The sequence below is a fragment of the Chenopodium album genome, chromosome 10 (assembly GCF_948465745.1).
Source record: "Chenopodium album chromosome 10, dcCheAlbu1.1, whole genome shotgun sequence".
Classification (NCBI taxonomy): domain Eukaryota; kingdom Viridiplantae; phylum Streptophyta; class Magnoliopsida; order Caryophyllales; family Amaranthaceae; genus Chenopodium; species Chenopodium album.
The window spans coordinates 22942998-22970276 of NC_137843.1; the positions used below are offsets into that span (position 1 = coordinate 22942998).

A 27279-nucleotide genomic window follows, 5' to 3' on the forward strand; every position below is an offset into this window, starting at 1 on the left:
TGGGCTGATGGTGTTTCCATAAAATTGGGATTTATATTGGTGAAATCGTCTTATAACAAAACCAGATATGGTCGGCCGTATCGGTATTTGCGATGTGATCGGTCACGAAGGAGCAAGCCGAGAGATTTGGAGAACGCGATACAGAAGGACACCAAAACCAAAGCTAATGGTTGTCCATTCTACATCAAGATATATTATGATGTCAGCACCGAAAGTTGGAAGATCATTGCGAAAAATGATCACACCGGGACACATAACCACCCAATGATTGTGTACCCAGAGGGTCACCGTAAAGTGAGCGGATTGAGTCCGGGTGCAAAACAGGTTGTGCGGGACATGACAAAGTCCAAGGTTGCTCCCCGTAACATCATGTCCACTATTGCCGAGCAATTTCCTGATGATCATCCAAACATCCGACACATTTACAATTTCCGAAATGACTTCAGGATGGAGATGTCCGAAGGAAGAGGAGTTGTTCAGCAATTTCTTCATCTGGCGAGAGAGAGTAAATACATTTACTGGTTCACGAACGATGATCACAACGTTTTGCAACATGCATTTATGGTGCACCCGATCATGGTCAACATACTCCGCACATACCCACATGTCATAGGTATGGATTCTACTTACAAGACCAATCGATATAACATGCCTTTCTTTGAGATAATAGGCGTGACACCGACAAACCAGAATTTTCTAGTTGGATATGTTTTCATGCGCGACGAGTGCACGGCTAGCTATCGGTGGGTGTTGCAGAGATTAAGGGAGTTGATTGGGTTTGATAAAGAGCCATCTGTATTTATTTCAGACCGTGATCTTGGGCTATGTGCGGCTTTGAGAGAAGTCTTTCCAAGGACGTCACATTTACTCTGTCTATGGCACATCAACAGAGATGTGGAGGCTAAGGTGACGAAGATGTTTGGAAACAAGACGGTTGGTGTCAGTTTTAGAGCTGGGAGATGGTTCAAAATCGTGAATGCAACAACACAGGCGGAGTATGATCGTGCTCTAACTGCCATGCAAGTGAGGTGGGGAAAATATTCGGAAGTGATTCAGTATGTTCAGAGAACTTGGCTTTGTCATAAGGAGAAATTTGTGAAATTTTGGACGAACCAGGTTCTTCATTTTGGTAACACCACCAACTGCAGAGTTGAGAGCCAACATTCAGCAGTGAAAACTTGGTTAGAATCATCCACAGGTTAGTTGTATTATTTTATTAGTTGTTCTCGTTGTTACGTAATTGTAATTGTATTAATTGTAATTGTATTTGAAATTACTAATTAGAATCATTGGCAGGTGCTTTGGATACCGTATGGGCCCGAGTCCATTGTCATATCGGTAATCGCATCATACAAATTCGTAATGACTTGGAGGCATCAAGGTCTAAAATTGGTCAGATGTACAAACAGTTGCCACTGTCACGTATAAATGGCAAAGTGTCTCAACATTGCTTGAAAGTTCTGGATAACGAGACGAAAAGGATGCGGGATTTGAGTTACCAGGTCCATGAACGGTGTGGATGTGCTATGCGTCTGACCCATGGTCTTCCATGTGCTTGCCAGATACATGATTCGATAGTTACACAGACGGGATTGTATAGCAGCCAAATTCATTCTTTCTGGAAGATACTGGTTATTGGTGATGGTGTTAACATTCCTGAAGTGGTAAATGATTCGACCGAGGAGGCTGCACATTTTCGGTCCCTAATCGACGAAGTCATGGAAAGTGACCCGGCCGTACGTCGAAATGTAATGCGAATCATTGAAGAGGAGCTACATCCAGATCATTCACACCTTGAAGAACCACATATCAACCTTAACACTCGTGGTCGACCGAAAAGAAATAACACCAGGCGTGATCGTAGCTATTTCGAGCATGTGAACCGTCAACACACTCAACGTGGTGGTGACCCAGAACCAGGTAATACTAAAATTCTATATTTAATATAAAAATATGTAAACTTAATACTTGTAGCTTTACTAATAATTTATCTTTTAATTTTGTGTTGTAGATCCAAGTGACATTAGTCAATGCAGGTATTTGAACTTGCTTCCAGCCCCAATGTTGCCGTACATTTCGTCTTGGAAGGATGTCATTGGTGATGGGAACTGTGGCTTTCGTTGTGTCGCCGACTTCTTCTTTGGCGATCAAAATAAGTGGTTTGACGCTCGGGAAACAATAGCGAACGAGGTCGCTGGTCATCCTGATTTGTACGAACGGATTTACGGGCTTGGGCGACTTTGGATGAACGTGGAGCGTATTCGATGGGATGGTGGGGCTGTCGGGGAGCGGCATTGGATGGTTACAATTCAAGATTTATTTCCTATTGCTACGTGGTTCAACGCAAGGGTGATTTGTCTCGGATTAGGCCTAGTACCAACTTGCTACTACCCATGCATCACAGTCTTACCGCTTAGGGCACGCAACGGGGTTCGGTCACTGACTCGAGAGTTTGTGATTGCTACAGTTGGTGGATCACATTTTATCCGTCTTGACCTTGTACCTGATTCACCACTCCCGCCGATCGCCGGTTGGTGGACGGAACACCACGAGGATAGTGTCAATGGATGGGATCAAGCATATCAATTGAGAAGGGACATGTGGGATGCATTAGTTAGGTAGTTTGTAATGTACATTCACTAACTTTGAACATTTGTAAGAAAATTAGATTTATGAAATTAATTTTATATGTATTTGCTTTTAATCTAACATGATATGCAACAAAACATCAAATATAAAATAAAATAAGTGTCCAGTTTATACATTACATTTTAAAAAATAAAATACAAATAAGTTCATAACATAATTAAAACCATCACTAACAGAACATCTAATCAAAATAATCTAAAGTCCCATTTTTGACTTCCAATCAAATACAAGTTGCTCAGTCATTGTTCGAGTCTCACTCGACATTTCAGGATACTCAGCTAGTGCTCTTTGGTGAATCTCAATGGACCGACCCATCCACTGCAAATAAAACAATAACATATTATAACACAAAAATTAATAGAAGTCATTGTTAATATAATAATAAGCATTAATACTTACGTAATCAGTGTTAGTCCGCTCAGGCAGGTTGCTTGTAACTCCTGGACCTGGAGATACCCGCGGGTGAGAAAACCTGTACAGCCACTGCATGTAACCGGGCGCAACCGAAGGAGCTGCAGCACTAAGCCTGGGTAGGGCACCTAAACAACACTCTAAGATACCCCAGGGACAAACCTGTTCCACATCACAGCTGTCATCTCAGTCGGGAAGTCTACCCGATAAATCTTCAAGTTAGTCGACCTCTTGGCCTTCTCTGGCCTGATGATCTCGCGGGGAATGCCTTGCACGAAACCAAGCTGGCGCACCACTCTATCAGGCATGTACGGCTCAATGATGTTACGGTACTGGATGCAGCCAATGAATAAAGTGGGGGGCACTCGTAATGCAGGATCAGCTCCGTACGGTAGCCAGTTCACCTCACGGTCAGTAAGCGCATCAATCCTAGTACGAAAAGCTAACAGGCGCTCCAGGTTCTTGCTAGGACATCCCGCTCCTACATCCCAAGCAGACGCACGAGGCATTTGAAGGTCCCGGGTCAAGGTACCCTGCTGTGGCCAAAAGCACGGAAAGTACTCGTAAATCCACGCTTGCAGAAGCGTGAGACAACCAGCAATCGAATCAGCACCTTCCGTGATGCCGTGCCCAGTTGCCGATACAAGTAGGCCAGTGCAGCTGTTCCCCAAGCATACTCGTTAATAGGGACATCCGTGTGACATAGCTCGTGGAGGAAGGAAGGATGCGTACGGTTACCACTCTTGTCTACAAACAGTGTACCTCCAAGCACTAACCACAAGTATGCATCAAGCTGCTCACTAAAATCCCGGTCGACCGCCAATGTCGACTCAAAAATCTTATCAGTCAACACCCCACTACCCTGCCAAATGGTCTTTGTGCCGCAAACCTCAGACAGATCATCTGGAGTCATATCCATGGTGACCGAGCACTCGTCCCGTAACACGTCCGTGCTAGGAGTAGTGGACACCATATTTCCTGCAACCCGTAACCCAAGTATGTTGTACACGTCGTGCAGCAAGATCGTAATCTTCCCAAATGGCATGTGAAAGGTGTTCGTATCTGGCTGCCACCTCTCAACAAAAGCAGAAATCAACGGCCAATCAAGTCTCTTAAACATCAGGCCGGGCAAGTGAGACAACCAACAAGCATCAATCGCCGCAATGTCCTCCACAGATTGACGGCCTCGCCAAGTAAACAAGTCAGAACATAACTTTGTCCTACTCAAACAGCGTAAAACACTACGCTCCTGCTCCATCCAGATATACCGTGCCACGTGACCGCCAAAACTAGGGATAACTGACCCATCCTCAGGCCCACCCGGCATCGGTTCCTGCACTAACCATGCCTCTGCAGAGCTGGAAGTAGGCTGACTCGACCCACTACCAACAAATCTCCCAAACTGACCCCTATATACCATATGGAAATCCTGAGGGTCCTGTTCTTCATCCCGGTCACCAACATGACTAGCCGAACATTCGTCTTCCTCGTCAGATATGGGTGCTCCACTTGCAGAGTACAAGGGCCGACTACTACCAGACTGTTGGTCTCTCCACCAACCACTAGTAGACCCGTATTGCTGCTGCTCGGGCTGAACCGGTGAAGATCGAGATGTCTGTCTCCTAACAGACGCATTCAGACGTCGTGATATTGCATGTCGAGCACCAGAACCCTCGATCTACATAAAATTAAAAAATAATCCGATTTTAGTAATAACAATAACAATAACCATAATAACCATAATAACAATAACAACAATAATAATAATAATAATAACAACAACAACAACAACAACAACAACAAATACAAATTAACAACAACAAATATAACCTTAACAACAACAACAAACAACAACAACAACAACAAATACAAATTAACAACAACAATAACCATAATAACAATAATAATAACACTAATATCAACAACTATAATACTAATCATAATTAAAAATATTAATAATAGTACTACTAATAACACTAATAATAATATTATTATAACAACAACAACAAAAAAAAAAAAAAAAATTAAACAACAACAATAACCATAAAAACCCTAATATCAAATTAGTTTAATAATAATACTAATCATATTTTTAAAAATAATAACACTAATAATAATAATAATAATAATAATAATAATAATAATAACAATAATAATAATAATAATATCAACAATAATAATAACAATAATAATAATAATACTAACCATAACACTTCAAAATAACAACAAAAATAACAAAATCCAAAAAAAAAAAAAAAAAATTAACAAAAACAACAATAACCTTAACATTAATAATAAAAACCTAATATCAATAAAATAATAAAAATTATCATATTTTTAAAATAATTACATTACAAAATATAATAAGCACAATAATAACAACAACAATAATAATAATATCAACAATAATCACCATAACACTTCAAAATAACAAAAAAAAAAACAAAATCCGAAAAAAAAAAATAAAATTAACAATTTTATTAACGGGCCAAAAAAAAAAAAAAAAAAAAAAAAAAAAAAAAAAAAAATTGGAACTTCCGCCCAAAATTTCCGGAAGTTCCATGGAGGATCCGCCTGGAATTTTCTTTTGTGTTTATGATGATTGTTGTTTTTTTAAAAAATGAAGAACAATTTTTGAATTTTTTTTTTTTAAAAAAAAAAATTGTTTTAGAGAGTTAGAGAGTAAGAGAGTTTGAGAGTAAGAGAGTTAGAGAGAGAAGTAAAGAAGTGAGAAATGTTGGTCGGGAAGGAAAAAACTGTATTTATATATTAGGAGTAAAATTGGAATTTCAAGAAAAAAAGGGAGCGTTACCCGGTAAAATGGGAGCGACAAATAACAACACTCTTTTCATAAATAGGATACGACATGAATGATTTTTGAAATAAGAAATGAATCAATTTTATCAAAACATTTTAGAAAACAAGAAATTCACGAGACTTTTCAACATTTCACCTTAATTGATAATCAATGACGTGAAAAGTACTCATCATTGGGTTTGGTTTTTGGGGAGACACAATCAGGTATCTACAATGCGTCTTAGTTATGTGCTATCTTGGTGCCTCCTAGCCTCTGCTTGGGTCCTTAGAGGGATACTTTGGCCTTCTGTGGTTTCTGTTGCACTAATGTTGCTGTTTCTATCATGCTTTGTTGCTATTGGTGATAACCTCTGTTGGGTGTGTTGCTGCTACTGTCCTCGTTTGCTTCTGCTCTGCCCTGCTACTGCGGTTGTCCCCTACTGTTGCCCCACCTCTGTTGCTGCTGTTGTGCTCGACTGCTGCTTCTGTTGTGCTCTACTGCTTCTCCTCCTGCTACTGCAACGCTCTGTTGTTGTTGCTGCTATTGCTACTGCTGCTGGCCTCTGCGTTTACTGTTGCTGCTGCGAGCTGCCCTCTGCTCTGTTGCTGTTGCCCTCAAGAAATCACGCTTTAATTATCAAGGCTCGCCATCTCATACAAGAAAAGAAAAAATTACGCACCAAAATGCTAAAAGTAATACTTGTAGTAATCACTCATGTGAGCAATCAATGAATATCCGGTGTTGGTGCCTAAACCAAAAAAACAAAAAGAAAAAAAAATAATCCTTTGATAAATAGGAAGTATGATACATTCATTAAATCCAATTTGATCATCCATCTCTTCTATATTTTTTTTCTTTTCTTTTCTTTGATAGATTGATCATACACCTTGAACAATTTACCTGTCAAATAAATAAATAAATAAATAAAAAAACCTAGTGCCATCTTTGACCCTTCCTCTACATACAAAATTGGGTCCGAGGCACCTTTATAAATAGAATAAATCCAAACTTTTTAACAAATATGTGGAAGCTACAACTGATTACGCGTACAGAATTCCTACATCTATGTCACAAAAAAAATTCATACAATTATACAAAAGAACACTGCTCAATGACGCATGTATCCAAGCAGAACTGTGAAAGGAGTGACATGGAGTACCATAACTTGTGGAGCTTTCAGAAGGAGCAAGAGCTGTACTATTTGAAAGGGTATCATTCCTTCCACCACTGCGAAAGGTAAAACAAGATATGAGTAGTAGGCAGATAGTAGCTGGTGAGCTATTAAAACATCAATATGCTTTAAGCCAAATTAAACCAACCAAAAAGAACTAATTAGCAGTCAGCAACATGATATCAGGTGTACAAACAGCTGAAATGATCAGAGAGTAAAAAATCAATACATACCTTCCAGGAAATATACATGAGCCATGACCTACAGAAATGTAAATGACAGTTATTCCAACAGATCATTAATACAGCCACAATTATATACGGAGTAGCAAGTAAACAATGGCAATTTAGCAAGTAGCTCCGAACTATGATAAGCATAAAGATGTGACAACCAGAAGCGTGAGTAGTCCAATGCTTCATATTGGAAAACTGTCTGAGAATAATAAGCATTGGCAAAGATTTTTTTTTAGGGAGAAAGAGTTCAGACAATTCTATTCCTCTTATATACTGAAGTTGTAAAAGGGAAACATAAAAAAGCACTACAGCAGCTATATAAATGACTCAACTACTCAGTCCAAATATCAAAAGAGCTCAGCATTGCTCAGGACGGTGCAAAGAATATATTGTAAAGTTTACAAAGAACCTTGTGATACTTACTTGGGTCAGAAGTGGTGACAGTAGCCACTCCATTGAAATAACAGGTACCAGGTGCCACGGCCATCTTATGGTAGTAAGTACCAAGCCATAGATTTTGTAAAATCGATTGAAGAAAGTTTACAACACGAGTTTCTGATTACAAGATTTTCTAATAATGAAATTTGACTAACATAACAAATTATTCAAGAGATTGTATACAAGCTATCACACAAGAATAATCAAGAAAAAATTAATCTATCTTCTATGAATTAGTTGTTACTCAGTGCGTCTTCAATGCAATCTAAATGAGCACAATACCAGTTGAGAAGAGGTAGGCAAATGAAATATGAAGCTGTAAATTACTTCTTATGCTTAAAAATCATCTGTAGTGATGTCAATAGAAGAAAATACTGATTCATTGAGCTCGAAGCATGAAACTGCAGATTGGTTCCTTGTCAATCCATGATGTAAGGAAGACTGAAGTGTCTCTAGTTCAGCAGCAACTTCTTTCATGGTTGGTCTTCTCCTTCCATCAAAGTTCAGACATCTTCTTGCAAGGTGAGCTGCAACCATTATCTCCTCTTCTTTTCCTTCCCTAATGACTCGAGCATCTAATGTTTCGTATAGTTTAGAGTCTTCAAATTGTCCAAGAAACCATGATACAAGTCCCTTTTTTTCATCCTCTTCTGAACGGACTGCCTTTTCTCCGGTTAAAAGCTCAACCAGTACCACTCCAAAACTGTACACATCGCTCTTATCAGTAAACTGATATGAATGAAAGTACTCTGGATCCAGATAACCAAATGTACCGACAACATGAGTCGTGGTGACATGGGTTTGATCAATAATTTAGCTCTGTATCTCTCATCTAACAAAATATTGTCAGATTTGATGTCTCTATGAAATATAGGTACAAAATATGATGAATGCAAATATGCAAGAGCATTTGCTATGTCTGTGGCTATCTGCAAGCGCATTTCCCATGCGATAGGGAAGTCTTGTCGCGGAGCATGGATATGCTGATTCAAAGTTCCACAAGGCACATACTCATAAACCAATATAGGAACTTCTGACTCTAAACAACATCCTAACAAATTAACAACATTTCTGTGATTGATTTGAGATAGAAGCACAACCTCGTTTATGAAGACATTCAATAGTTTTTCACATACTTTTTTAGACTTCTTTATAGAAACAATCTTCCCATCACCCAACATTCCTTTATAGACCGTTCCTTGTCCCCCTTGACCAAGTCTACGATCTTCGTTGTATTGATCAGTTGCCTTCTCTAGTTCGCCTGAACTGAAAATTTTAATTTTCTTAGTGTTGTAGTCCTTGGAAGTTGACATTTGTTGCTTCAATAACATACCGCCATTTCTTTCAAAATATATAGCTTTGATCTTCAAGTCCCTTTTTCTTTTTATCACTTGGTAGAACCAATATGCTCCGATTAGTGCTAGCATTGATCCTATGCTCAGACCTAGTCAAGCACAACTAGTCAATTTTGACTGCATAACAATTTATATAGAGATAGAGAGAGTTTATTGTCAAAAAGAAGTATAGCAAGTAATATAAAACTTCCTTAAATAGAAAGCGTAGCAAGTTAAAAAAAAAATGGAGGAAGTAAATAAAGTTGAACAATATCCTAACTCCTAACAAAGCCGCGAAGTGATGTTAAAAGACAACTACTTTCATAAATCGTTGGGTGTTCAAGAACTTACCGAGTCCAAGAACTATTGGAAATATTGCTTCACGTTTGCTGGTATACAAAAATGGGGGACAACCAAATGTATGATTTGAATGACGGGTGCAATCTTGTACACAAGCTTCACATTCTTTGACAACTGCAAAATGGTATGTTATGTATAATCACCATCATGTACAAGCTCGAATTTGAATACATTTGAGCAAGAATAAGTAAAGAATGTAAATGTATATAGCAAATTGTATACCTTGGCAACCATAAGGAAGATAAGGATTGCCTTCATAAAAGTCATGTTTGCATCGACAAACAAGGCCTCCATCATCATCAGCACTAGCAGTATTATTTACACAACTCGAATTGGCATATTTGGGATGGTATACTTCCAAGTCTTTAATAGTCCACTCAAGTACAACTGGAGCTGATAAAAAGGACAAGTCTTCGACTTTAGCTAGAATATCTTTACGATTGTTCATGATCCAATTTCTATCCACCAACATCGCCCCATTAAAGGAGTCTAGACTTTTATTGGCTAGAGCTGACAAATTATAACTAAAATAATTAAAGGAACGTGAAATGGTGGCCTGACAGCAGCCAATACCGTAACAGTCTGATCCTGGTTTAGAACCATTGATGCAGAACGCTGCACATCCTGCCAATGTCTTGTTCTGCCTATCTACCAACATTGTGGCACCTCCGCAACCAGACACCATCAGAATATTATACTTCCTGGAGAACAAAAACGGACTTTCTTCTAAATTTGCAAAATTTGTATCATGAAAAAACATAGAACCATCTTGATCACCAACTCCAAAGGATAGGCTTGAAGTTTCAATGGTTACAGTTCGTCGATCTTCCCAGTTTATCTGCGGCCTCCACTTTACAAGTTGCTGTCCATAATAGTATTCAGATATCTTCTTTACAAAGAACTTACCACTCGTTTTGTTACACTCAACCTCAAACCAAGGGTTGTGGTAGCAGTTAGGACCTATGCCAAAAGGGTAAGGAATGCTAGTATTCCCGCACCTGTCTTTGCACCCATGCTTTGCCATCCGTACTGGATGAGTTGCTGCTGGGTGAGTTACTGCTGACATTATCTGCAACAGCTGCCATGCAACAATTAAAACTGCTACCTCAACTCTCATTTTCTTTTGGGATTTTTCTTTCATATTTTTCTCTCTATGATACTGTATTTCTGAGGAAACTAATCATACGAACTGTCAACGAAGTGAAAGATATATACATATATATTAGTGAAGTAAACACGGTTGTGGGTGCAAATTTGAAATGGTTTAGATGAAATTTCGGGTGTTCACACTTGTACTTTTTATAAGTACCTTAGCTACACACTTGCATATTTTAATTATAATCTTTTACTTTTTACATGATATGAGCACATATATTCCGTCCATGTTACTGTCACTTTACATTTGGTTGTATTTTTCACTAGTACTTCATATACATAGGATGTTGTTTGATCAATTACTTTTAAGATATACATTCATGATGATATATATTTTGAATATGTGAGAAACCAAGCTATTAAAATTTAAGCACAAGTAGCTTAGCACTGCTCATCAAGACAGGTTCAAAAAAATACTTAACAGAAATTGAGCACATACTTATACTAATACAAAGTACTAGTCAATATCAACTGTTTTTCTGTAACACACCTGATCACTGATGAACTCAGTCATTATCAATCATCACGTCGCTCCATCAAAGAAAGAAAGATGCTTGAAATGAAGCATGCTATTATACTCTGTTACCCTCCAACAGGACCTGTGGTTTTATCATGCCTCATTGAATCACTGATATTGATCATTGATCAACAAAAAGCTAAGGCTCCAAGAAATTAAGGAGTATTTGATAGTCAAATGGACATGTAGTTTATTCCGTGTCCAATAAGTATAGGAAAAGAAAGCTTCATTGGAGCATTATGATTGGTACAATGTTAAAAAAAAGACATTGTAAAAACCTTTTCCATTACCATAAAAGCTTACCTTTATCTTTATTATTGGAGCCACTCATTCTTGACCTGTAGTACTATAATAGTTTTTGCTTGAAAGTTGAAACACATGGTTGTAAACCCATTTTTTATTCCTCGGTCTCCCTCTCAAATATATAAATTTCTGATTAACATATCACTTTCCAACGAGGATCAGAGATGGTTATCATATGGAATCTGTATGTGAAGTTTGATTCGGGTTGTCAAAGGATAATTCCCAACATTGCTATCCAAACGCACAAGAACTCTCCTAAATAGTCAATAAGACAAATAAACAGTGTGTTTTGTGTGCAGCTACCCACGTCATACAAGTTGTGAATATTCAATTACTTTTATCACCACTTTAAATTCAGCATTTTTTATAAAATCATGTATAAAGCAATTTGATGTCAATCTCACACAAATAATGAACCTTGAATAATCATTAATAGAGAGCGTGCATCGCACGAGTTTAAATCTAGTAAATAAATAATAAAGCACCATAACACTTAAAAAAATAGGAAGTGAGGCAATTTCATGAATGTATCCTGGTGGTTAAACCAAAAAAATAAAAACCTTTAATAAATAGGAAGTATGATACATTAAATGCTTTTCTTCAAAAAAAATGATACATTAAATCCAATTTGATCATCCATCACTTCTGTATTTTTTTTTTCTTTTCTATTCTTTGATAGAATGATCATACACCTTGAACAATTTATCTCAAATGAAAAAACCCCTACTGCCATCTTTGACCCTTCCTCTACATACAAAATTGGGTCCGTGGCACCTTTCTAAATGGAACCAATCCGAACATCTTGGCAAATATGTTGAAGCTAAAGCTGCTTATGCGTGCAGAATTCCAACTTCTATGTCACAAAGAATATGCATACAAAAGAAGACTGCTCAATACCACATGAATCCAAGCAGAATCATGAAACAAATGACATGGAGTACCATAGCTTGTTGAGCTTTCAGAAGGAGCGAGAGCTGTGCTATTTGAAAGGGTTTCATTCCTTCCACCACTGCAAAGGTAAAACAAGATATATTAATACTAGGCAGATACGTAACTTGTGAGCTCATACAACATCAATAGGCCCTAAGCCAAATTAACCCAACCAAAAAGAACTATTTAGAAGTCAGCAACATGATATCAAGTGTACAAACAACTGAAATGATCAGAAGGTAAAAATCAATATACATACCTGCCAGGAAATATACATGAGCCATGACCTGCAGAAACAAATATAATAGTTATTCCACAGATCATATATAGAGCCACAATTATTAAGCAAGTAAACAATGGCAATTGAGCTAGTAGCTCCGAACATGATAAGCATAAAGATGTAGCAACCAGAAGTGTGAGTAACCAATGCTTCAGCATTATTGGAAAACTGTCTGAGAATAAGCACTGGCAAAGGGTGTTTTTTTTTTTTTTTTTTAGGGAGCAAGAGTTCAGACAATTCTCTTCCTCTTATATACTGAAGTTGTAAAAGGGAAACATATAGAAGCACTACAGCAGCTACATAAATGACTCAACTACTTAGTCCAAATATCAAAAGAGCTCAGCATTCAATGCAGAGAATATATTGTAAAGTTTACTAAAAATTTGATACTTACTTGGGTCAGAAGTGGTGACAGTAGCCACTCCATTGAAATAACAGGTACCAGGTGCCATGGCCATCTTATGGTAATAAGTGTCAAAAGCGTAATTTGCATGGGCGACAACATTATCAGGCTCATAACAAGGTTCTCCCTGCAAAAGAATTGAACAGTTTACTTTTCCAGGCCCACAAGCCCAATCCAAAGCTGCCTGAAGCATCTTAGGATCTGCATTTTCCTTCGCAATACAGTAAGTTTGGTTTGTAGTGTCATTGGCCAATATTGTCCCTGAACCTGTTAGATGCAGAGTATAGACAGGTACACCATTGGAATCAAAAAGCCCCCAGTTTTTCTCTGAGATTGATCCAGGTCTTAAGTCCTCATTGTACAATTCATAGATGTATGTACTTACTGCTACTCCAGGATGTTTGGGTGTCCCGGTGTTGTTCAGAACTCGCCTAATGAGATTACTATTATATGTATTAGCATTTTCAATGGTGGCATCAGGCTCAGATGAGTCACCCTTGGAAGGCCAACCTGATTCAGTCACAATAACAGGGACATTGGTGAAGTTTAGATAGGACATGGCAAAGTAAGAAGCATCAACAAGGGCATCAAAAACATTGGTGTAGTGCAAGAGAGTGTTGGTATCTACAGCTTCTTTATTTGGGGGAAGAGGACGGAAAAGGGCATAATCCAAGGGGATTGTACCATTAGCCTGCATGTAATCATAGTAAGGATACACATTAAGCATGAGGTAAGAACCCGTAGACTGCAAAAATTTCAATAAGGGAACCATGACTGGGTCCCATGTACGGTTAAAGAAAGCTTGGGAAGGTGGGAAAGAGTCGAGTATAATCGATGATGCATGTGGAGTTGACACTTTGATCCTGGAATCAAGATTTGAAGCAACAAGGGCTGAATGAATGTATTTCATGGCACTGACTAGTATTGGACCAGCATTTGGAAGGGCAGTAAGAACTTCAGAACCTACAGCTATGGCTGTGATGTTGGTGGCAGGTACATGAGACACAATATTCCGAGTTACCCAGTTGGCTGCAGTAGCATTTGATTGACCAATTCCAAGAAGCTGTTCATTAGGAACAGAGACAGTAACTTGTATTCCTGTGTTTGCAAGTGCACGGAGCATAGACCGATCTGAATCAAAAAGCCTAATGTGTCGGATATTTTGTGCTTTGAGAAGGGCGACCACCTGAGTTGGAGTAGGCACATCAGAGAGATCCATTCCTACATTAACACCTATAAAGGCATCTGCATAGAGTAGAATTTTGCACAAGAGTGAGTACAATTGTTCAGTGAAATACAAAGTACAATATTCACATGTCGCCAAAAATATCACAATAGACTAACACCAATTGCGTGTTTCAAGCTGTATACTGATAGATGACACAGATGCCAAGTTTTTTTTAGGATGGTAATCTCTCACTCTCTCTCAATGTACCACATTCAAGGTAACATGTCCAGTGTTGATGACAGATTAAATTCATTTATCAAAGGCCTTTTCAAATAATCACCCTGATAAACTACTTGAGCATAGTTAAATAGGTTTATGATACAAACATAATCAGGATCTTCCAAGTCTGTTAGAACTCCCTCTTTGTCTCCTCGAATAACAATTACTTTGTTCTACAGTTCTAAGATAAAAAGACTACTGAAACCCATCTACATTGAAAAGCCTTTGTCGTAGTTGTGACCACTTATTTAGTAGGGATTACAATGTATCAATTCATATTCACTAGTTTGAAAGCAAAATTCAATGAATTTAATGACTGTAGTTAATATCATCATCTCCAGTAATCATATAAGTCCTATTCACATTGGAAAGCTTGAATTGGAAAATTCTATTTCAGCCCATAAAAATTTAGAAGCAGGAGAAAAATGGATATAACAGTAAACCTATTAATCAGAGATTTATGTACAGCAGGTCTTTTATCCAAAAAGCAAATATATTAACAAAAAGGTTTTGCACAGGATCAAGTCTGAATAGCACAAATGGAGAGGAATAGAGGAGAATCTAGGAATGCAATGTGCCACTAAGGTGAAGCAAATTATTTATTAGTCAGTTATTCATCCAGCTTTATTATATGGGTCAATATGTTGGGCTTTCAATCAAGACCAAGCTTGAAAGATGATTGTAGGAAAAAGATGTGTTTGTCGAAGTTTGGTATACGAGAACAGGCAGAAAGAGATGAAACCTGGAAGAAGAGATCCATAGTAGAATTGGAGAGGTAAGATGAAGGAGAAGTTACTGCAAGGTTTAGACATGTCCAAATGCAAAGATAAACATGCACTTGTGCAGATGACAAAGAGTTGGAATAATGGAGAATTAAGAAGAAAAAAAAAATTATCATACTACCTCCACTTTGTATGTTTTACTTGCTTTTCATTTAAGTCCCTTATTTTAGTCTACTCACTTTTACTCTATTCTATATTGACCTTAGTTATAAATTTGTATAAGACCCAATAACAAATTGATCATAGTCGAAGTTTGAAATAAATTAAACATCAACCAAATCAGAAGTTAATCAAGGTTGCACCCTAGATCCTATCATTAGAGCTTTAAATGAAAAATTATCTTCTCCAATTCTCAATGTAAGAGATCATTTCTTCTATTTCTTACACTTATTAGTGGCCTTCTTTCAATTTGAAACAGCAAAAGTAAAGCAATGTGAAATATCATTCTTTATATTCAACTAAGACCTCAAAGCAAACATATAAACCAACAAATTGAATCAAAAGTTTCCAAGGACAGTTGCCCATGCACGGACAAAGGTAGTGAACATACTAAATGGAATATATCCAACAATGGAATTGATATTAAAGATCATTGTCTAAATGAAAAGTAAGAAAGTATCAATGGGATAAAGATGAAATATTTATCTCATGGGAAAAAGCTACAGATGAAAAGACATAACACATCTACAGAACAAAGAAATGCTACATCTGTTTTTATCTACAAAACAGAATGAAACAAAGAACTCTATCCTGAAAGGCATAAATTGATCTGTCTCAAACTCAACGAAAATCATCTTAGATGAAAAAATTAACCTTGTATGTGGGGATATCTCTAATACTAAAGTTGATATAGACAAAATTACAAAAGAGTTTGCTACTACTTTCAAGTGAACAATTTACCAAAAATTAAGTGAAATCATTGAGTTGAAAGGTAAGAAACTTAAGTCTTGTCCATAGAGGCTAGCAAAGGAACTTGATCAAGCAATAAAAAATCTACGAAGGAGATGAAGTGTAGTAAAACCGAGTAAGACATAATAAAAATATCAAGAAAAATTGTGAATAACCTGTAAAAACAATGCTGGACAAAAGGAAAATGACAGTTATGTCATGCCAATCAAGTTCAGTTACAAAACAGATCATTGTATTAATACCATGCTAAAGGTAATATAATCAAAGCCTTAAGTATATTAAAATGAGAATCTCAAATCCTTTAAAGCCCTATAGCCATATAGTTGTAGACAGTGGTCAAAGCTAGCAAGTTATAAGTCATATAAACGTATCCTACATTCCTACTGATTGCAAGTGAAGACATACAGTACTGTACTATTTAAGCTCACTTAATACCAAATTCCCAAAACAAATTATTAGGAGGGTCCTGATTTGTAATTGAATACAATTAGTTTAAGGGAATTTAGTAGAAGCAGTAAATTCCAAACAAATTGATAACATTGCATCATATTCTTAACAAGATAGGGATAAGGCGGTAAATTAGCATGATTTGAATGCTGTGTTCTTTATAGGAAGGCTTTTACAAGCTAGCAAAGCTTTGTGCTTGTGCCTGAAAGCTTGTTAATTTTAAGTCTTCCGTCAGCCTTGTATAGAACCCAAAATATTGCTTTACCTGACATACATTCAGAACTCATGGTTTCAAAGTAGGTTGGTTTTGATTAAATCGGTTAGGGCATTAAATTCTGTTTTACATCTATATAAGAGACAATTAAAAATATGTACTAACCACAAAAGGCAACATAATGATCATGAAGAAGTTCTGGCTGGTGATGACAATAAAAATTAATAAGTTAGGACAATTAAATTTTCATAATTCACATCTTTCCAGTTCTAGGAAAGATGAAAATTATCCATACTTTTTCAAGGTATGAAAAGCTCCTTATACTTATCGACTGCCAGTGGGGCTGAGGGAATTCTCATAGCCAATATTATAGTTTCTTGTAATAGAGGACAATAATAATGTAATCAAGTGAAATTTTTCTTATGTACACAATTTATATCTGTGAAGTTGCAAACTGTCACGGCATGTTTAGAAGATAGTAATAAATAGCGAGACTGATGATGAGCTATATTGCAAGGAAATTCTCGAGAAAATACAATTAGAATGCATTCTGGCTTCTAGGTATGTGCTTTTTTTCACAAATCACTCAATAAAAAATTTGAGGCTCCAATGATTGGTAAGACAAATACTTAGGTTAAAGTTGCATTACCATCATACCAAGTACATTGACATGAGACTTCCATTCCAAATTAGTTACTAGTTCATTACCATTACATTGCATCACTGATTACCACCTACCAAACAGAGCATCAATGCATTTCAAATCAAAAGTCTAACACAAATAGCTGCTTGAGAGTTTAAAAGGATGAGACTGCTTGCATCTAACTCCACCAAACTACCCATATCAATACAAGGAGCCTCACTAGACACACTACGATAACGATTATGCTTCTCGAGTTCACTAGTTAACATAAGGTCTTATCGGCCTTCCTCCGTCCATAACATAGCATAACAATCCCACTACCTCCTCTACACTAGCTAGGAAGAAATGGTACCGAAACTCAAACCTAGTCATGGTGAAAAAAGGCAATAATTTCACTATTTCACCATACAATTCATCAACATTGCAAAAATCTACTTAGATCATCTTGCCTTAGAAATCATTAATCCTTTATCACTATAACAAGACTCATATAATTACCAAATCATTAATGTACTCAAATCATGTTCAAATAAATCCAAAATTACTCTAATACCCTTCAAGTTAAAATTATTTAAGTTAGTTTGTTGGTTAAAAAACACTGCAAGGCTGTCATTAAAATATTCCTTAAGATGCCAACATTGTCCTTAAAAAACAGCACATTGAGCTGGAACCCAAATCAACTATTTTACACTAATCAACATGTTAATTGTTCTATTAGATGGGACCAATTTTAGCACATTTCAAGAATTATGCGGTACAAGAAAATTTCAAAAACAAAGAAAAAAATAAACCAAAATGCAGCAAAAATTCAACAAACCAGCAAATTCATCTCAAATGGCAAGAATAAACAGAAAACAGCAAGAACAATGAGCATTTTTGTGGGTCAATCTTTTTAGCAAAAATAATAAAAACCCAGAAAATGAGAAGCACTTACTCTCATCAGCACAAAAGGCAGAATGAAGAAAAAGTAGAAGCAGAAAAACAAGTCGAGCCGCCATTGAATTATCTGCCTTCATTTTAGTGAAAAATCTTCAAATACCATTCAAATCCCAGTTCACAAATCTGAGAAAAAACCCAGAAAAAAAAATGTAGGAAAGTGTTGAGTGGAGAAAAAAGGGGCAGAACCGCAGAATAGAGAGAGAAAAGGAGGTATTTAAGAGGGAAAGAATAGTAAAAAGAGTGTTGAAAGGTTGAAGAGTCGAGGTGGAGGAGTTGTTTTTATTTATTTGTTTTTTATGTTTTTGTCAGACTTGAGAGAGATCAACTAGCCATCTTTGCTTTGGAAGCTTTTGGACGGTTCAGATTTAAATTTTTTTTTTTTTTTTAATACTTCTTCTGTTTTTTTAAGTATTTTGATATTGTTATACGAAGTAAAAAAATTTATACGACGATGAATTTTTTTTTTTAATACTTCTTCCGTTTTTTTAAATATTCTGAAATTAAATAAATGTGTATAGATCCTTAATCATGACATTTTCAGCTCTTAATTTCCCTCTCTTATAAAATATTCATTTCAGTTCAGTTCAGTTCAGCTCCAATCAGTTCAGCTCTAATCAGTTCAGTTCATTTCAACTCCAATCAGTTCAGTTCAATTCAATTCACTTCAACTTAGTTCAGTAACTGTGAACGGGCCCTAAGGGTTTGTTCTCTTCAGATTATTTTCAGTTCAGTTCAGTTCTTAATTTCCTTATCTCATAAAATATTCAGTTTAGTTCACCTCCAATAAGTTTAGTTCAGTCAATCAGAACAGGCCCTAATCCCAACTTTGCCTAGCTCGTCCCATTAATCCCAATTTTGGATAATTTTTTTATTAATCCGAACTTTATAACCCGTTCACCAATAACACTCCGAACAAGTCATCCAACCTAATATTATAGGTTACAAGACACGTGTCAGCCTATGATTGGATTAAAAAAATTAAAAATTAAAAAAAAAACAAAAACCACCAAGCCAACCCCCTGCCACAGTGCCACCCACGGCCAGCCCACTGACAGCCCCGCCCAACCCTTTCCCCCCAAAGCGTCGGCCGCCGCCCATAGCCCCTTCCCCTCTTCCGGTGCCGGCGCTGCCCCGACCACCTCCCCTTTCCCCTTTAATCACCACGAAATCCACCAAAATCCCCCAAATCCAAACCCCCAAATCACAAACCCAAACTCTAACCTTCAATCTCCGACAGCGGAAGGCTAGGGTGGCGGTGAGGGATGGTGCGGCTGGATATTTCCACGGTTGGGGAGGTTACTTAAGGGTTTTTAGATGGGAGGAGGAGGGGTTACGGGAGGTTTTAAGGGGAAAGGGGAGGGTGGTCGAGGTAGCGCAGCATCAGGGAAAGGGAAATGGGTCGTGGCGGCGACAGGCGCTCCGTGGGGAAGGGGTCGGGCAGGTTTGGCAGCAGGCTGGCTGGCTGTGGGCACCGTGGCAGGGGCTGGCCTTGGTGGTTTTGCGTTATTTATTTTATTATTTTAAAAAAAAAATTTACCAGTCACATGCTGACATGTGTATATTAAACTTTAAAAAAATTACCTCCTCAACAAATAAACGGTCATCTAAGTGGAAGGAGTATAAAGTTCGGATTAATTAAAAAATAATCTGAAATTGGGATTAATATTGGCGGATGAGAAAAAGTTGGGATTAATTATGGCAATTTTTCATATTCAAATTACAAATGTTACTTAAAGTAAAGTTTATGAATAATATCGAAAGTCAAAACATGTTATTTTATTTGGAACCGATAAAGTACGGTCAATGAGGTGAGCAAACAATCCATAGACCCAGTTTTAGAACTAGAGCCGATTTAGAATTGAAGTGACGAGTTTAGATTCAAAATCAGCTTTACAAGGTTTGGATTCGATTCAAAAATAAAGATCCGGTTTAATCAGTTTTAATTTCATGTCAAGGAATTTGGATCTGGTACCCACTAGGTACACAGTACAATTGAACAAGTTTCACTTCTGAGTTCTCAATACCAAATCCTATTAAATTGGGCACCTAGTATTGGCTTTGCTTTTTATGGGAAGCTTATGATTTTTTGCACGGGTCAATATTTCTCATTCTTTCGATCTCCCCACTTCACCCTCTATCCCTCTGTTAAAATCTGCTCTGCATTGCTTAAATTGCCTCTACTCTACTCTACTAAAATCTGCTATACTTTATTTAAAACTAATAAAAATTAATAATAATAATAATTAACATTTAGTAATAATTAATATTTTATAATAACAGCTAATATTTAGAGATAATAATAATAAATATATAATAATACTAATAATAAATATTATTTAATAATAATAATAATAAATATTTAATATTTAATAATAATAATAATCAATATTTAACAATAATAATAATAATAATTAATATTTAATAATAATAATTAAATTTTAATAATAATAAGAATAATAATAATAATTAATATTTAATAATAATAAATAATTAATACATAATAAAAATAATAATATTAAATAATTAAAATTCAATAATTAATAATAATAATAATATAAAAGTACAGAGAAGAATGAAAGAATAGAGGGAAGCTAGGGAGAGAGAATGTAGAGAAAACTGTAGAATAAAATTAAACTGTCTTATCATTAATCATCTGAAGTACTATATATATATATATATATATATATATATATATATATATATATATATATATATATATATATATATATATATATATATATATATATATATATATATATATATATATATATATATATATATATATATATATATATATATCACTCTCCCTTGAATGTTCATTATCTAAAACAATACAATATATACCTATTAATGCGCATGTAATGCTGTCTCATTAGAAACCTTACCAAGGAAAAATTCAGTGAAAAAATACCATGGTTAAGGAAAAAAGAGTACAGCGCGTAAAACATAATTCTAGGTGCACCTTAAAATTTGCGACATGTTTGGAAGTACATCACATAAAGTTGATGGGAATCAAACACACTTGAATATGACTTTGATTTCCTAGGATTGTTTTGGACACATTACATTTTGCTTAAACATTTACTAATATGAGATAAAGTTCGACTTTTATCCAATTTATTAGAACACTGTATTAGCTTGACTGTTAAATTGGAAATGTCTCTAATTTAAGTCTTTTAAACAATCGACAATTTTATTATTAAAAAAAAAATTAAAAAAGAAAAACAATTGACAATTAATGACCAAAAAAAGATTAGTGTAACGTTTGATTATATCGCTAATTCTTGACTATAAGGGGCATTAAATGTCACAAATCATTTGCGTAGACATTCGTTTAGAACATATACTCGATAGACTTATAAGAATACTTTAAGAGATTTAGAATGTCATAAGTACTCCTTTCGAACCTTTTACGAAGAAGAAATTAAGAAAAGCTTTTTTTTACAAAAAAAAATTAAGAAAAGCTAGTGAATCTGGATGAGTAAAAAAAAACAATTAATTTAATAGAAAATCAAATTTTACATTAAGAAAAATAAACATGTATGGACCTATACGCTTGCAAATAACGTTGTATTTGAACATAGTGACCCTAATATTAGCATAATGACCTTTATTATTCATACTGGCTAGTATCAAACACATTCATTTAAAAAAAAAATTAATATAACCTTTATTTTAAGTTTTTAATATAACAACCTTTTTTAAAAAAAAAATAAAATAATGTAGTGATCTTAGTGTCCCTAATAACAGCGGTTCAAAATAAATTAATTTAAACCAGGTATATTTAAGAATTTGTATTACATTAAGGCCATGTCTATTTCACCTTATTTTAGATCAAAATCGGAAAAAATAAGATCATAATACGTATTAGATTAGATCATATCAATAAAATAAATTCTAGATATACCTTATCATTTAATGTGTGATTTTTTATTGTCAAATATCTTGAATTTTGTAATGAAAATTACAAATTAATAAAATACGCCTTACTCGTATTACGAATCAAACAAGAATTTTTTTTTTTTTTTAATTTTTTTAAGACATATAAGGTCAAAATCTTGAACAACCTCCGTTACATATTAGTTACAACTTTGAAATATTTTATCTCTCACAAATAATCCTCAAAGTTACAACTAATATGTAACGGAAGTAGTAAGGAACTTAACTAATTCTTCTATCCCTAATTTTTTTTGTCCTATTTGACTTATTATAAAACTTAATATTAATTAAATATAAAATAAAATAAATCCAACAAGATTTCCTATAACTATATTATAATTAGACAACCAGATTAGATAAGAAATAAAAGTTCAAATTTGATGATTTGGCCCAAGTAGTCCCACTTATAAAAAAAAATTAAATAAAAATAGTAGTAGTAGTAGTAGTAGTAGTAGTAGTAGTAGTAGTAGTAGTAGTAGTAGTAGTAATAATAATAATAATAATAATAATAATAATAATAATAATAATAATAATAATAATAATAATAATAAAGGTACTTTTATTTTTTTTTATTTTTTTTTTCTGCTGAAATTAAATTATTTTACAGATTTTCATATTGTCATACATAAACATGGGCATTGTGCCGTGTCGGGCAGTCGCGGGCCGTCCCTGGGTGGGGCTCGTGCCGTGCCAAATTTTGGCACACCCCAGCCCACGGCACGGCACGACCCACGTGCCTGGCGGGCCGTACCGTGTCGGGCTGCGGGCCGACCCAAATTATTTTTTTAAATATATATGTATATAAAAAAAATCGATATATATATATATATTTTTTTTGAACAATTTAAGTTTATATAAATAATTTTATTAATTTATGTTTACATTAATGTTAATATATTTTTTTTGAACAACTTTAATTTAATTAAGTTTATATAAATAATTTATGTTTAAGTTTATATAAATAATTTTATTAATTTAGCAAAAAACAACAATGCATATGATTAAAAAAAATTTACGAGTGCGATAAGCCGATAACACAAAAAATTGATGAATAACTTATTTTATTATATGCCGGTACAATAAATCGATAATACAAAAAATTAATGATAATTAAAAATCGTAATAATTAGCGTGCCGTGCCGGCGTGCCGACCGCCGTGCCAATGCCGAATTTCTATTTTTTTTGTTCACGGCACGCCCCACAAGTGGGCTGCCGTGCCGGTGGTCATGCCGTGCAGGAATCGTGCCAAGCTCGCGCCGCCCACGTGCCGGCACAGCCCATGCCCACCTTTAGTCACACATGAATCGAAATGGGTTTAAAAAGGTTTACCCCAAAATCAATACAAGCCAAGCCAGCCAATAACTAATGAAACCACATTGAGAATAAGAAATAATACCATATTAAGTACAGGAAAATTTGCCAATTGCAAGCATTTAAATTTTGTGTTTTGTAAATTACAGCCCAAATTTTTTTTATATATTGTGAGTAAATTGCAACCTAATTCAACTTTTTCATCAGTTTGCATATCGAAAAATATTTAGTTAAGGTTTTAGTGGTCATTTTAGCCCTTAAGAATCTAAATTGAGCTCAAAATTAGCAAAAATATAACATAAGTGCTTCGTTTTACAAAAATATATCGATTTGTAGGCAATTATTTTTTCTGTTAAAACGAGACACTTACGTTAATATTTTGCCGATTTCAAGCTTAATTTAAATCCTTAAGGGCTAAAATAACCGTCAAAACCTGAACTGAACATTTTTCAACATGCAAACCGATGAAAAAATTAAATTAAGTTGCAATTTACATATTATGACAACTTTTGGGCTAAAATTTGCAATTTTTTTTTAAGATGACTGCAATTTGCTATATACTAACTTTAAATGTCTGTAATTTGCAGATTTTCCTTGAGTACATGCTAAAATAATTCAAATGATGACTACATGACCTTTATCCAATGCAAGTAAAATCTGGCTATTCAAAAATCATCCCCAATTTACAAACAGAATTCAAAGACCTTATTGTCTGTACCAGCTTAAAACTAGGTAGAAACTGACTAAAAGTCTAAAATTTCACATTATTTATTGCATAAGCTTCAGTCAGCCAGCATTCCTGAATGTCCTGTGCAGCATGGATCCCATGCATACTGATATAACTAAGAAAACTACTTTATCAAGCAACCTTGCTCAATTATATGCACATGTACAAAGAAAAGGACACGGCAGAGGCTTCTCGATTCCTCTAAAACTAGAAAATGAGATCGCGCAATTCATATAAGAACACAGATTAAAGAAGAGGAGCACCAGAAGTGAATCTGCTATATATGAAACAATGCTGGACTTGGTATTCTACAGTGAGTGGAAAGTAGTGATGGTAATTGTGTTACAGGGAATCCACATCACAACTGCAAAAGGTATTTGCGGTTTCCACACCCGTATTATTAGACAATGAGACAGCCACAACCAATGCACATAGCCCACACAAGTGGTTCCACAACCAATGTCGCAATTTCGCAATTACAAACTCATCCAAGATTTAAAACCTTGATACATGTATTAAACAGGTATCTCACTGTCGAAGGTGGGAAAGTAAGGGATAAGGAATTCTGATACACTTCAAGCAAGAAGCAGAGTCAAGTAAAAAGCAAATTGCTCCTCAAGTATCGTCATGACTTCTACTGCTAACTAGAACACGAAGTGGAACACCAGAACTATGAATATCTTTATTTCACGCTTATGACAGAAAATGTTATTTCTATGTTCTCCTACTGTTCTTAAAATCAAACCGAGCATCATATACAATGAGGCATTCAAATGTATCAAGTGAAGCAAGGTTATTAATAAGTTGATATCACTAAACAGGAGGATAACTTGATGCAAGAAAGGACTTGTAGAACAAGGCAGCAGTCACTAGTGGCATACTCACTACTCATCACTAACACTGCCAATAAGCACATCGTCCTCAGTCCCATTCTGATGTCTGATCTGCAGACATGGATAGACAAATTTAATCGAAGTAGACCAAAAATGATAACCAATTAAATGTTTTTGGCAATTACATATTGCAAATAAACCCCCTTCAACATTTCATAAGAAGCACACTTTACAATCGTCCAGACAAAAGAAGCTTACCTCCAAATCTCAATGCTTTGTGCCTATATAAATTAGCCATAGCCCAAGATTGAATCAAATCATCGAAATTACACCTCACCTTATAACTATCGCACAATAATCAAAATTCCTTCCCAAGTACTTCCAACTAAGGATATATGTGGTAAATATCTTGTTCTTGACAACCCCAGGTAATGATATAATTGTTAGACCAGAGCTCTACCCACTTAAAACCCAATAATGTTCAACAAATGCCACATCTAAAGACTAAAGAGAAAGATGCACATCTTAGGCAGAACAATAAATTTTGAAGCTCGTAAACAAGATGAGAAAAACTTATTCTAAGGTCTCCAAATATGTAGGTTCATGAAAATCTGTTCACAGGCATTTGTTGTTTCTCTGTTAACAAATTGACATCCATTATAGAAAGACAAAATGATCAACCAATCAACATAAAAAACTCTCAATCGTTGTCATTAACAATTAATTTCTACACTTATTGTTTCTCTGTCTTGACGTTCCACCAACATATACAATGCCCCTGCTTATCTAAAAGACCACTACTAACAAGTTTTGCAAGTTAGTTGGTCTAGGAATAATTGTAATTTTGGGATGACTAAAACAAACCATAGTTGCATTTCAATCATCACGGAGGAGTTTAGTGGTATTGTGGATAGTCCTTAATTACAAAGGATTCGGACAATGTGACAACTAATTCCAAACGAGATCATTATTCTTTACAAATCAAAGAGTATTTCCAAAATAAGTAAGAGTTGATTATATACTAACTTTGGATTGCCGAAACATATCATAGTTGTATTTCAATCATCAAGAAGGTGTTTAGTGGTATTGTGAATAATCCTTAATTACAAAGGGTTCGGACAATGTGACGACTAATTCCAAATAATTGATCAAAACATACCCAATTCAACAAAAACGAGTTATATAACGAAAAAGTAAGCATTCTCCATTAATTTATATCCATTAATCCGATAAACAGTGCATCAAACAAACATAAACCTAACATTATATAAGTATAAAAAACCGTGAATTTAAGATTCAAATTTATCGCATTACACAAACCCTAAGAAACAGAAATTCCACTTATCTTCCAAAAAGGGGGAAAATAAAACCAACCAATCAATCAGTTCTGGTCTTCATCCTCTCAACACGCTGATTCAACTGCTCAATCTTAACAACCAAAGCAGTAACAGAGTACAAGATCCAGTAAAAGACGAGAGCAGCAGCAATAAGAAGAGCATTACGCTGCGATTTCATGATAGATTTCTGGTGACGAAGAAACTCAGAAGGAGTACACGAATCAGACTCACAACTCGGCCGAGTCTCGTATTTCCAGTAGATATCCATGAGAAGAAACAAGCAGAAAGGAACAATTGACAGAAATGGCTTGAGAAGGTTGCGAGTTACGGCAATCAAACCCTTGCGAAGACCGTCGAGGCCTGGGAGGGTAAGAAGGATCACCATGATTGCTTCTGCTGCTGCTGCGTAGCCGAGGACTACCCATTCTAACGCCATTGTTGAAGGATGAAGCACCCTAGATCTGGAGGTTGAAGAAGAGGTGGTTGAGGAAGGAAAGGAAAGGATCAAAGAGAGGAGGAGAGAGGAAAATGGTGGAGGCCAGATTTTAGTGTTTATAGGGAGTTTGTATGGGATTCATGACACGTTGTTGAATTGTTTTTCCACGCGGCATCTTTGTTTCGCGAGTAAGCAAACTACTCCGTAATTTATTTATTTTTTTTCTCTTTTTCTTACGTGTTGCAAATAATTAAGGTCGTATTCTTTTTACCTTATTTTTATTTTATTTATTTCTATTGAGATTGAATTATTTAGTTAAAATTATTTGAAAAAA

The 27279-nt window shown here is 35.4% G+C and overlaps 2 protein-coding genes and 1 pseudogene across 3 annotated transcripts; all 3 read right to left on the bottom strand.

Annotated features, from left to right (window-relative positions):
• Nucleotides 1–7492: 7492 nt before the first annotated feature.
• LOC145562357 (wall-associated receptor kinase-like 8) lies at nucleotides 7493–10463 on the bottom strand (annotated as a pseudogene). Its single transcript, XR_014094340.1, has 3 exons — nucleotides 9616–10463; nucleotides 9385–9507; nucleotides 7493–9143 (listed from the first exon to the last, which is right to left on the bottom strand). The product of XR_014094340.1 is annotated as a wall-associated receptor kinase-like 8 (transcript).
• Nucleotides 10464–11968: 1505 nt separating this feature from the next.
• Nucleotides 11969–18643, bottom strand: LOC145562358 (glucan endo-1,3-beta-glucosidase 3-like). Its single transcript, XM_081622611.1, has 4 exons — nucleotides 18358–18643; nucleotides 12973–14226; nucleotides 12558–12585; nucleotides 11969–12377 (listed from the first exon to the last, which is right to left on the bottom strand). Exons 1-4 carry the CDS (start codon nucleotides 18437–18439, stop codon nucleotides 12227–12229), a joined length of 1515 nt encoding a protein of 504 aa, XP_081478737.1. The 5' UTR covers nucleotides 18440–18643; the 3' UTR covers nucleotides 11969–12226.
• Nucleotides 18644–26549: 7906 nt separating this feature from the next.
• LOC145565064 (uncharacterized) lies at nucleotides 26550–26945 on the bottom strand. The gene has a single exon (XM_081625171.1). It carries the CDS (start codon nucleotides 26943–26945, stop codon nucleotides 26550–26552), a length of 396 nt encoding a protein of 131 aa, XP_081481297.1.
• Nucleotides 26946–27279: the final 334 nt, after the last annotated feature.